This window comes from Dreissena polymorpha, chromosome 13, assembly GCF_020536995.1.
Source record: "Dreissena polymorpha isolate Duluth1 chromosome 13, UMN_Dpol_1.0, whole genome shotgun sequence".
Classification (NCBI taxonomy): Eukaryota; Metazoa; Mollusca; class Bivalvia; order Myida; family Dreissenidae; genus Dreissena; species Dreissena polymorpha.
Window position 1 is genome coordinate 1,498,071 of NC_068367.1, and position 13,631 is coordinate 1,511,701.

At 43.0% G+C, this 13,631-nt stretch overlaps 2 protein-coding genes across 2 annotated transcripts in view; one reads left to right on the top strand and one right to left on the bottom strand.

The window, feature by feature from the left end:
- LOC127855866 (uncharacterized) overlaps positions 1–4,828 on the bottom strand; it is a 38,192-nt gene extending 33,364 nt beyond the window's left edge. The window contains exon 1 of the mRNA XM_052391753.1: positions 2,612–4,828. Within this exon, the coding sequence (XP_052247713.1) occupies positions 2,612–4,828 (2,217 nt within the window). The remainder of the gene's footprint in view (positions 1–2,611) is intronic.
- Positions 4,829–4,951: 123 nt separating this feature from the next.
- LOC127855867 (uncharacterized) lies at positions 4,952–5,761 on the top strand. The gene has a single exon (XM_052391754.1). It carries the CDS (start codon positions 4,952–4,954, stop codon positions 5,759–5,761), a length of 810 nt encoding a protein of 269 aa, XP_052247714.1.
- The last annotated feature ends 7,870 nt before the right edge of the window (positions 5,762–13,631 follow it).

Here is a 13,631-nt window from a genome sequence, read left to right on the forward strand (position 1 = left end):
ATGCTTACCGGATGAAAATTTCCGCCACATCTTTACGAAAAACACCAAAACGACGCCAGCTTGGAAGTTAATTCCAACTAACCTCTATTAAACCCGTTAAGCTCCGGCATTCGAATGTCCCCCCCCCCCCCCCCCCCCATGGTTTACAAAGAATGAATATTCGACGTTCCTTATCGCATATTAAAGTTATTAGTCAACAGTATTGTAGCTTACTGAACACGTGGCTTGAATAGTTTAACTATTGTTTAGATATAAAAGAGATACAGTGCAATTTTTATTATACTATATAGGTAAACATAATTGAAATTGAATGTTTTGATCGATCTATGTTATACTGATAATGCTATTTTTTACAAACAGCATGCATACTTTCGACCATAATGATAGGCGCAAATTAACATCTGAATCCAAACATTGAATTATTCTTGTAAACAAATCATTGCATCTGGTATGCGATTATTTTAATATTTCTAAAATAAAGGGGCGTTTTGTTTAACTAGGATATATATTAAATGAAAGACAAGATTGCGAATAATTTGGCCGTCGTTTGACTGATGCTTATATAAAACCATTAAACAATTTTCTGTTTTAAACGTGTTGCAATCATTTAAGCTGCAAGGGCTGGATGCTTCAAAAGGTGCTCATTTGTTTTTGTTTTTATTAACAAAACATTTCTATGAAGTTTAAATGTTAGCAAGAAACACGTTAGTCTATATAACACAGACGAACCATAATTATCTTCATGCGATATTGGGTCTTATGCCAGATGCGACCAGCCTAGGTTCAGACCAGCCTGCGCAGTCCGATCAAAGGCTACACTGGCCGATAATGTGACCACGCGACGCGGTCCGATCAGAGGCTACACTGGCCGATTAAGTGACCACGCGACTTGTCGGGACTTTATAGCAGACAATGTGCAGTCCGATCAGAGAATGTTGTGAATGTAACGTAACGTTGTTACAGATAGAGGCCAGAAGATCCCGATACGAGTATTAATAGTACCTACCATTTCAACGCCCCTCAACCAGAGATACCAACAATCAGTGTCCGATTTACCGTATCTACAAGGTCTTAAACTCGCCCATCCAGTTACAGGAAACTCCATATTTACAATTTCGATGCTGATAGGTGCAGACTTTTACTGGGATATCGTTGATAACAGCTTCAATCTCTGTCACTATCGTCTGCAACGTTTCCATGCAAACGTATCGTCTTCCGAGGATCTTCTTTAGAGACGTCTTAGTGAGTCCAATGAGACGTTCCCAAAAACCACCGTACCATGGTGCACGTTTGGGAATAAATCGCCACTCTGTTCCCTTTCTGCTGAGCTCCTCTTGCACGACTTGGGAGTTGAATAGCTTCTTAAGGTGATTAGCAGCAGCAATATAAGTCGTAGCATTGTCTGATATCATCACCATGGGCAACGACTTCCGGCTGGCAAATCTAAAGAACGCTACCGGAAGTGAAACGAAATGCTACATCTGCCTTTTTACATGCGCATCAACAAGAGCCGTCCATTTGGAAGTTGTACAAGACCTATCAACCGACTCGTTCCTTCAAGCGTTCCGTAGATTTGCCAGCCGGAAGTCGTTGCCCATGGTGATGATATCAGACAATGCTACGACTTATATTGCTGCTGCTAATCACCTTAAGAAGCTATTCAACTCCCAAGTCGTGCAAGAGGAGCTCAGCAGAAAGGGAACAGAGTGGCGATTTATTCCCAAACGTGCACCATGGTACGGTGGTTTTTGGGAACGTCTCATTGGACTCACTAAGACGTCTCTAAAGAAGATCCTCGGAAGACGATACGTTTGCATGGAAACGTTGCAGACGATAGTGACAGAGATTGAAGCTGTTATCAACGATAGACCGCTAACGCACGTATCATCAAGCATCGACGACTTGGAGCCGTTAACGCCGTCACATCTTCTTTATGGCCGCAAGATGACGTCACTTCCGCATCACACACATTTACCCGACGATGAAATGACGCTGTTGCGCTGAACTCCTCTACTTCCGGTTCGCTACGGATGTTACCTGTTTCTAGGATTCCAATCTCCCTATTGATTGCACGACGCAGATCTTCTAGTAACCAACTGTTATCTCCCTTTTCACGAGCTAACTGCTTCTTAATTTCAACTGGCATCTTATCTATAACAACTGGGACTAGCAAACAACCGTAAGTGTCTTGACTCTGACCCATAGCTTCTAAACTCCGAATGTACGTCTCCATTTTATCATGAAAAGTTCTCAAACTGGACACTTTACTGGACGGGGCGGGTAGTTGTAATAGAGCCTGCATGGAAGCGTGTATGATTTTATGTTGCTGGCCATACCTTTCCTTCAGTAGATCTATAGCACGTGCATAATTTGCGTTAGTCATGGCAAAACCTTCAATAACTCGTGCGGCATTTCCTTCAAGTTGGGATTTGAGATACGTGAATTTCTGGACATCGGTCAGATTAGCGTTCATGTGAATGGTAGACTCATATGAATCCCAAAAGGATTGCCATCGCAATATATCTCCACTAAAACTTGGTAATGCAATTTTAGGTAGCCTGTAAAATTGCGTCGAATTGCTACTGACTGAATGATTAGAATTGTAACTTACAGTTCTGTTGGAAAAGAAAGAAGAAGCGTCCGGGTTCAAACCATTGTTGTTGCTCTGCTGATTACATGAATTTCTCTGGTCATCTCGTGGTAGGTCGGTAGTATGCGGGGCTGCTCTCTTTTCCTGTTGATCTCGGAAAGCTCGTAAGCGACACAGCTGGATATCCAGTTCCGCTGAATACGTGTCTGTTTGAAAAATTTCTTCTTCCAATCCATCTATCTCCGTCTGTGATAGTATTTTCTCATTCAGTGTCTCTAGAATCGTGACTTTCGCTTCGATAGCTTTGAGAATAGCGTGAAAATCGGTCAATGAATCGTTCTCCTTAGATTGTTCGATTTTCTCCAAATATTTCTCAATGAAACGTCGCGACTCTGTGAAGTAGGTTAGTAGATCTGACTCTTTCTCGAAGCTTGAAAGTATATTGTCCACGTATATATCTTTCTCGATGACCTTGGCTGCGGGCACGTGCTTGTTTATTTCAAGATGTTTCAAAATGGTCGCACTAAGCATGAATGGCGAGCAGGTGGCACCAAATAACACGGACTTGAAACGGTAAGTTTGTAATGGGCTGTTGGGATTAGAAGTATCGCTTGTCCATAGAAATCTGGTAGCGTCTCGGTCTCCTTCATTTAATCCGACATGAAGGAAGGCTTTCTCAATGTCTGTTGTGATGGCGTAACCATGGAGACGGAATTTCACTAGTATGGTGGTAAGGTCATTCAACATGGGTGGGGTCGACTCTAAACAATCATTCAAGCATGGGAACTGGGTAGATGTGCGGCAGCTGCAATCATATACTATCCGAATGGGCGTGGTCGCTGAATCCTTTTTCACTGGGTGGTGGGGAATGTAGTGGAGTTGTCCTGTGGGTGGGGTATCGTTATTAATTCTCTCAATAAAACCACGTCGTTCCTGTTCAGCAATGATTTCGTCATATTTCTGGAGTAGATGGGGCTCTCTACGTAGTCTTCTCAGAGTACTCTCGGTTCTTGCTTTCACTATGTCGTAGTTACTAGGGAGGGGCAAGTGGTCTAGTTTCCAAGGTAATTTGGCAGTGTACCGTCCGTTCTCGTATTCTATGGATGAAGTCTGGTAATCCTTGAAATAGCGTGTCTTGTCTATATTCTCGTCGCTCTGAGTAACTCCCATACTCTCCAGATTCCAAAAACGTTCTAATACGTCCGTTGTCATAGGCGACGCCATTACATTGAACACGTGATCTGTAGCTCGGTTGTTTTGTGCTTGGAAAGGTCCCGATAACAGGTAGCCGATCTTTGATCTCACAGCGGTGGGTCCATTTCCACGTACTATGTGATCTTCAACGATATCCCAGTAAAAGTCTGCACCTATCAGCATCGAAATTGTAAATATGGAGTTTCCTGTAACTGGATGGGCGAGTTTAAGACCTTGTAGATACGGTAAATCGGACACTGATTGTTGGTATCTCTGGTTGAGGGGCGTTGAAATGGTAGGTACTATTAATACTCGTATCGGGATCTTCTGGCCTCTATCTGTAACAACGTTCACTATAGCCACATCTGTTTGCTGTGCTTTGTTGCTAGTGCTCCCGAACGACGATGAGTATATAGTTTCTGTGCCTTGTATAGGGAGTTCAAGTTCCTGTGCCAATTGTTCCGTAATGAACGACTTCTGGGCACCCTCATCGAATAAGATGTTTGCTTCAGTCTGTACTTTCACAGACGATACGGTTGCTATGGCAGTTTTTAACAATACATCCTTGTCTGGAAGGCTCGTGCATGAATGAAGTACGGCTGTTTCCGGCGATGCAGTCTCGGCGTTTTTCGTCTGGTTGTCCTTTTCTCCTGATTTGCAAATTGCCGTATGGTGTTTTCGCTGGCAGAATTGGCATCGTCTCCTTGAACCGCATTTAGCTACTTGGTGAGTGCCTAAACAGTTAAAACACAAGTGTTTCTCTTTTACTATTTTCAGACGGGATTCTGCATCTGGGTGGGTTTTACATTCATGGGATTTGTGGTCACTATCACAAAAGGCGCACTTTATCTCGGGTCTGTGTGAGGAACTTCCGGTTGAAGGTCTTGGGTAATTGGGGGTGGCGGGATTTGTGGGCGTGGGGGGTTTCCTATATTTCGCTCCTGTATGAATGAAGTACGGCTGTTTCCGGCGATGCAGTCTCGGCGTTTTTCGTCTGGTTGTCCTTTTCTCCTGATTCTGCATCTGGGTGGGTTTTACATTCATGGGATTTGTGGTCACTATCACAAAAGGCGCACTTCATCGTCGGGTAAATGTGTGTGATGCGGAAGTGACGTCATCTTGCGGCCATAAAGAAGATGTGACGGCGTTAACGGCTCCAAGTCGTCGATGCTTGATGATACGTGCGTTAGCGGTCTATCGTTGATAACAGCTTCAATCTCTGTCACTATCGTCTGCAACGTTTCCATGGTGATGATATCAGACAATGCTACGACTTATATTGCTGCTGCTAATCACCTTAAGAAGCTATTCAACTCCCAAGTCGTGCAAGAGGAGCTCAGCAGAAAGGGAACAGAGTGGCGATTTATTCCCAAACGTGCACCATGGTACGGTGGTTTTTGGGAACGTCTCATTGGACTCACTAAGACGTCTCTAAAGAAGATCCTCGGAAGACGATACGTTTGCATGGAAACGTTGCAGACGATAGTGACAGAGATTGAAGCTGTTATCAACGATAGACCGCTAACGCACGTATCATCAAGCATCGACGACTTGGAGCCGTTAACGCCGTCACATCTTCTTTATGGCCGCAAGATGACGTCACTTCCGCATCACACACATTTACCCGACGATGAAATGACGCAAATTCAAAGTGACCAGACGACACTAACCAATCGGGCGAAGCAGCAGTCAGACATCATCGAACAGTTCTGGAGACGTTGGAAGTCGGAGTACTTAACTGCTTTAAGAAAGTTCCACACAACAACGGGCTCTAACGAGAAACGCATTCGGGTCGGAGATGTCGTGCAGATATACGATGAGGGACCACGTATCCGTTGGAAACTTGCTGTAGTCCTAGAGCTGATGACCGGAAATGATGGTTCAGTCCGTGCCGCGAAGATAAAGACGAAACGTGGAATAACAAATAGACCAATAGTGAAACTCTATCCATTAGAAACAGTCAGTGATGTTGAATAGAGAACAATTAAGTATTAAAGGTTAACGCGCAATTGTGATTGAAATACCGAAATAGACAGTTGAGTGTACATGTAATTGAAATACGAGAGACACTTATTAAATTGTTGTTAAGAAATTGTTATTCAGAAATTGAGTGATAAACATTTGATATTCATTTCAAATCAACGTGTATACTTGTGGTCAAATTAGTGTTACTGCAATCTTAAGATTTTAACGAATGATTCAGGATATCATAAGTAATGATACATATTCTCCTCTGATTGTTAATAATTGTCACTTTTCGCGGCCCCCAGAATGTTGTGAATGTAACGTAACGTTATTTGCCGCGCCGCGCTTAAGTGTATTACGTCCCTGACGTCACGCCATATTTGTTGTTGTTTATATACGTCGTTGTTTATTTGAATCTGAAGTAAAAGGAAGAACCTGAACGCACAACGCTTTGTACCTCTATTATCCCACACGATCGCGATAGAGGCTTCACAGGCCGATAATGTTACCACGCGACTTGTCGGGACTAGCAGACAATGTGCAGTCCGATCAGAGGCTACACTGGCCGATGATGTTACCACGCGACTTGTCGGGACTTTATAGCGGACAATGCGCAGTCCGATCAGAGGCTACACTGGCCGATAATGTTACCACGCGACTTGTCGGGACTTTATAGCAGACAATGTGCAGTCCGATCAGAGGTTCCACTGGCCGATAATGTGACCACGCGACTTGTCGGGACTTTATAGCAGACAATGCGCGGTCCGATCAGAGGCTACACTGGCCGATAATGTTACCACGCGACTTGTCGGGACTAGCAGACAATGTGCAGTCCGATCAGAGGCTACACAGGCCGATGATGTGACCACGCGACGCGGTCCGATCAGAGGTTCCACTGGCCGATAATGTGACCACGCGACTTGTCGGGACTTTATAGCAGACAATGTGCAGCCCGATCAGAGGCTACACAGGCCGATGATGTGACCACGCGACTTGTCGGGACTTTATAGCAGACAATGCACAGTCCGATCAGAGGCTACACTGGCCGATAATGTGACCACGCGACTTGTCGGGACTTTATAGCAGACAATGCGCAGTCCGATCAGAGGCTACACAGGCCGATAATGTTACCACGCGACTTGTCAGGACTTTATAGCAGACAATGCGCAGTCCGATCAGAGGCTACACTGGCCGATAATGTTACCACGCGACTTGTCGGGACTTTATAGCAGACAATGTGCAGTCCGATCAGAGGTTCCACTGGCCGATAATGTGACCACGCGACTTGTCGGGACTTTATAGCAGACAATGCACAGTCCGATCAGAGGTTTCACTGGCCGATAATGTGACCACGCGACTTGTCGGGACTTTATAGCAGACAATGTGCAGCCCGATCAGAGGCTACACAGGCCGATGATGTGACCACGCGACTTGTCGGGACTTTATAGCAGACGATGCGCAGTCCGATCAGAGGCTACACAGGCCGATAATGTTACCACGCGACTTGTCGGGACTTTATAGCAGACAATGTGCAGTCCGATCAGAGGCTACACTGGCCGATAATGTGACCACGCGAATTTTCGAGACTTTATAGCAGACAATGCACAGTCCGATCAGAGGCTACACTGGCCGATAATGTTACCACGCGACTTGTCGGGACTTTATAGCAGACAATTTGCAGTCCGATCAGAGGCTACACTTGCCGATAATGTTACCACGCGACTTGTCGGGACTTTATAGCAGACAATGTGCAGTCCGATCAGAGGCTACACTTGCCGATAATGTTACCACGCGACTTGTCGGGACTTTATAGCAGACAATGCGCAGTCCGATCAGAGGCTACACTGGCCGATAATGTGACCACGCGACTTGTCGGGACTTTATAGCAGACAATGTGAAGTCCGATCAATGGCTACACAGGCCGATAATGTGACCACGCGACTAGTCGGGACTTTATAACAGACAATGCGCAGTCCGATCAGAGGTTTCACTGGCCGATAATGTGACCACGCGACTTGTCGGGACTTTATAGCAGACAATGTGAAGTCAGATCAAAGGCTACACAGGCCGATAATGTGACCACGCGACTTGTCGGGACTTTATAGCAGACAATGCGCAGTCCGATCAGAGGCTACACTGGCCGATAATGTGACCACGCGACTTGTCGGGACTTTATAGCGGACAATGCGCAGTCCGATCAGAGGCTACACAGGCCGATAATGTGACCACGCGACTTGTTGGGACTTTATAGCAGACAATGCGCGGTCCGATCAGAGGCTACACTTGCCGATAATGTTACCACGCGACTTGTCGGGACTTTATAGCAGACAATGCGCAGTCTGATCAGAGGCTACACTGGCCGATCATGTGACCACGCGACTTGTCGGGACTTTATAGCGGACAATGCGCAGTCCGATCAGAGGTTCCACTGGCCGATAATGTGACCACGCGACTTGTCGGGACTTTATAGCAGACAATGTGCAGTGCGATCAGAGGCTACACAGGCCGATAATGTGACCACGCGACTTGTCGGGACTTTATAGCAGACAATGTGCAGTCCGATCAGAGGCTCCACTGGCCGATAATGTGACCACGCGACTTGTCGGGACTTTATAGCAGACAATGCGCAGTCCGATCAGAGGCTACACTGGCCGATAATGTTACCACGCGACTTGTCGGGACTTTATAGCGGACAATGCGCAGTCCGATCAGAGGTTCCACTGGCCGATAATGTGACCACGCGACTTGTCGGGACTTTATAGCAGACAATATGCAGTCCGATCAGAGGCTACACTGGCCGATAATGTGACCACGCGACTTGTCGGGACTTTATAGCAGACAATGCGCAGTCCGACCAGAGGCTACACTGGCCGATAATGTGACCACGCGACTTGTCGGGACTTTATAGCAGACAATGTGCAGTCCGATCAGAGGTTCCACTGGCCGATAATGTGACCACGCGACTTGTCGGGACTTTATAGCGGACAATGTGCAGTCCGATCAGAGGCTACACAGGCCGATAATGTGACGACGCGACTTGTCGGGACTTTATAGCGGACAATGTTCAGTCCGATCAGAGGCTACACTGGCCGATAATGTGACCACGCGACTTGTCGGGACTTTATAGCGGACAATGCGCAGTCCGATCAGAGGCTACACTGGCCGATAATGTTACCACGCGACTTGTCGGGACTTTATAGCGGACAATGCGCGGTCCGATCAGAGGTTCCACTGGCCGATAATGTGACCACGCGACTTGTCGGGACTTTATAGCAGACAATGCGCAGTCCGATCAAAGGCTACACAGGCCGATAATGTGACCACGCGACTTGTCGGGACTTTATAGCGGACAATGCGCAGTCCGATCAGAGGCTACACTGGCCGATAATGTTACCACGCGACTTGTCGGGACTTTATAGCAGACAATGCGCAGTCCGATCAGAGGCTACACAGGCCGATAATGTGACCACGCGACTTGTCGGGACTTTATAGCAGACAATGTGCAGTCCGATCAGAGGTTCCACTGGCCGATAATGTGACCACGCGACTTGTCGGGACTTTATAGCAGACAATGCGCGGTCCGATCAGAGGCTACACTGGCCGATAATGTTACCACGCGACTTGTCGGGACTTTATAGCGGACTGACTTGTCTGGAGCAGCGCTAGCCGTAAATGGCATAAAGGCTGTTTTAGCATAACGCAACTCAATGGTGTTCGAATGAAATACCATACTTCCATAGCATATTCTATAACTTGCACGTGCAACGGTGTTAAGTGTATTTGTTAAATTCGATAATGTAATATATTGGAATGGAAACCTGATTGCATCACTATTTATAAACATGTACTCATAATAAAAGTTATTTTGTATTTGCAATAAACTGTGCTCTTTGAAGATTTTTTGTCCGTCCAAAGAAAAGTCCAAGTGAAGATAACACTTGAATAAATCAAGTACAAAAGTGTTAAAGAACGTTTAGTGAATTGAAATATATACATTACCATGCACTATGCCCGATAAAGTGAATTACGATTTGCGAATGATATATGAGTAGACATGAGTTATTTGCTTAAACGCGGCTTTGTATGCTTGCACCAACTTCAGGTTTAATTTCACAATAATTATGTCTCGAAACTTGTGGGATAAAGTTCCGTGTACGGAATCGGAGACACGTCACGTGTCAGTCTGGTTTTGCATATTGATTTTAATAGTTCAACAGGTAAATGTTCACTAGATCGTGTTTTACGTATGTTTGGCAAATATCCTACCGCGCATACTATGGTATTTGAGGATTATACGTTAAATGTTACAATTTTAATATTGTCTTGTCAAATGTATTCGTAGGTAAAACAAATTGATTGAATTCCATTTATTTCTTGACAGAATAAGAAACAGCCCATTAACCCATTTATGCCTAGCGTCTAGAAAAAAGGCCTTGGCAAACAGCGTAGACCCAGATGAGACGCCGCATGATGCTGCGTCTCTTCAGGGTCTGCGCTGTTTGCTTAAAGGAATTTCTGTAAGAAATATTCTAAATATAGAAATAAATATACTAGACATCCCTAACTTTGAAAATAAATTGATCCAATTTAGAAGGATGGGAGAGTCTACTAGACATAAATGGGTTAATGTCAAATTCCCATCGTCGTACGAATGCGACGTGCTTCTTAAACGCTAGTTCCTTATTACTGTAGAGGCCATATTATATTATATAAAAATACAAATAAATATAATAGACATCCCTAATTCTGGAAATGAATTGATCCAATTATTGGGGAGTCCACTAGGCTTAAATGGGTTAAACCTCATTACTATGCCGCGCAACCCTTCGATGATGAAGACGATCGTCCGTCCGGTCAGGCCGTAAACCATTTCGCTTCCGAAAGTTATCATGGAGGGCACTTTTATACGCAGATATGCGAATCCATATGTTTCTTACTTGTGTGGAAAGGACAAAGCATACCGTTTACAAGGTCAAATGGCCATAATTAAAGATCAAATTCGCTGGTAACTCGACATTAAGTACACTTATCCTTTTGTATGCCGTTAATACCCTTAGAAATATTATTTTAGAAGACTTTCAATTAGTATACAATCACCAGCTGGACATGTGCCTCTGGATTCGTTAATTATTGAGTACAAGTCTTGCAGGCGTAGATGCGTTCAAGCACTCAATCCTGATACACCGGTTTTAACCAATAAAACCCAGTTCCAGCCCGTTTTTCTTACTTATAAAGTGCTATATTGTATGCCATGCTGATGTGTGCATGTCGTGGATGGGAACCATTTACATTTTATGTAAGTTGGTACAATGTAGAAGGAGAATTTGTGTTTAAAGGGGTCTTTTCACAGATTTTGGCATGTTTTGAAGTTCGTCATTAAATGCTTTATATTGATAAATGTAAAAATTGGCTTTAAAAAGCTCCAGTAAAATAATCAATAATAAAATTTAAAAAAGAAAAAAAAGTAACCCTCATCAGGGCTCGAACCACTGACCCCCGGAGTCATGCAGTAAAAACTCTACTAATTAGACCGCTCGGCCATCATGCCAAGTACGTGTGACAGACGTATTTTATACTTTATATAAGCAATCTTCGTAGTTTTACAAAATAAAGCGACAACAACAGAACTTATTCAATCGTTTCGCGTTGCAACGCTTTATAATTTTCAGGTTTTTCAATCGTCAAAAGATGCATATAATGGTTATATTAGAACCTGGTAAATGTTCAGTATTATATTTTCCTCACAAATATCATAACTAAATAGAAAATTTGCGAATCTGAAACAACTTTTTTCAATTTTGTCAATTTACCTAAAAATGAAAAGGCCCCTTTAAGAAGCGTCTCATGGTTACTTATTGACGCAAAACCGAAATATATAAAATTCCCTTAATATCTAAATTTCAATGATTTAATATAACGGACATCCCGTTATGAAGGGTAAATATTAACATATTTACCCAAGTTTATATCGCTATTTTCCAAGGAACAAAGACAAAGCTAGGTCGTTGACGTTTTGTGGACAAAAAGCATCTGTAAGTAAGTGTCAATATGTTTTGATTGATATCCCTTAGCAGGAATATATGAGCCGCGTTCTGAGAAAACTGGGCTTACCGGTAATGCATGTGCGTAAAGTGTCGTCCCAGATTGGCCTGTGAAGCCGCACAGGCTTATCAGGGACGACACTTTCCGCTTTTATGGTATTTTTGGTTTCAACGAAGTCCCTCCTTACCGAAAATCAAGTTTAGGCGGAAAGTGTCGTCCCTGATTAGCCTGTGCGGACTGCACAGGCTAATCTGGGACGACACATTACGCACATGCATTATGCCCAGTTTTCTCAGAACACGACACATATCATCGTTCGAATTGCAAGATAATTTCGACAATTGGCGCCCTTAAAGCACAAGTACTTGAATTATTCCATTCAGCGGAATTTCTCATCTAGTCTATAAGGAATGTTGAAAGAACGTTAGAAATTCGGGTCTTGATACACGGTCGGCGAATATTACCAATCGAAATTACGAGACACGTGAATCGCAGTTAAGTTTCTCAGATATAGAACAATGTTGCCATAAATAAACCTAATGTAATTTGAAGTTATGTAACAATGTAATGATTGTGTGAGAGCATGTATCGTTCAAGATGGTAATTTGTTCTCTAGAAAACAAAATGATAATGTAATACTTAAGGGAAAAAAAGAATTACAAAATAGAATGAAACGGTTACGATGATTTACAGCCAATCTAATTTACATAAACAGAGTATTTAAAAATAGAAAACTTTCTATAAATAAACTTTAAAATATTAAATATATGTTCAAAATGCATACTAATGTTTATTCGTTTTAAAGTTTGAATTTTACTTTGTTAAATGCCTGCATAAGATTCCTCAACTTTTGGGATACATAATAGCTTTAGTAATTGTCACTGAGTAACTGAACTAGAATGCAGAAAGGAAACAAAAATCAAGTCACATTACTGTCAAAGTAAACAACAAGAAGTTTCAAATGTTTCGTGCGCAATAAATGTAAAAGAAAATTAACGATTTCTGTTTCTTCATATTTTACATATGTATCTGACATGAACACGAGAAGCACACGGAGAGCTATTGGAATCAGTTAACCCATTTATGCCTAGCGTCTAAAAGAAGGCCTTGGCAAATAGCGTAGACCCAGATGAGTCGCCGCATGATGCGGCGTCTCATCAGGGTCTGCGCTGTTTGCTTAAAGGACTTTCTGTAAGAAATATTCTAAATATAGAAATAAATATACTAGACATCCCTAACTTTGAAAATAAATTGATCCAATTTAGAAGGATGGGAGAGTCTACTAGACATAAATGGGTTAATGTCAAATTCCCATCGTCGTACGAATGCGACGTGCTTCTTAAACGCTAGTTCCTTATTACTGTAGAGGCCATATTTGTTCATGAATCTTGGTAAAAATGTGAACAGGCCAAGTTCGAATGCGAGTAAAAAGGGGTGAAAGACCGGAGGTTTGAAGGTCTACGTGTTGAAAAAAACGCAACATGTAACAACTTTAGAATCCATATTATTGGCCCAGTATTAATTAAATTTAATCAAAGTGTTTATACTGACACTGTATACGGTAAGTTCGAATCTCGGCTATATAGGGGTAGAAGCTATTTCACTAAGTAACACATAAGATATAACCACTCTAGGGGCCATATTTATTACCCAATCTTAATGAAGCATTGTCAACATAGTTATCTTGTCTAGTCAAAGTTCGATTCTGGGTAAAGTGGGCTAAAAATAGGTCATCAGGTCTAACCTTATAAGTCGTGTTTCTTCGCTCTTAGTCATAATAAGGACTAAATGGTAATAAAACATTGTCAGGTTTTTCGAATATCTGCGCTATGTTAAGATC

Coding starts and splice junctions, on each gene's coding strand:
- LOC127855867 (XM_052391754.1), top strand. CDS start 4,952: ATGCTTGATGATACGTGCGTTAGCGGTCTATCGTTGATAACAGCTTCA.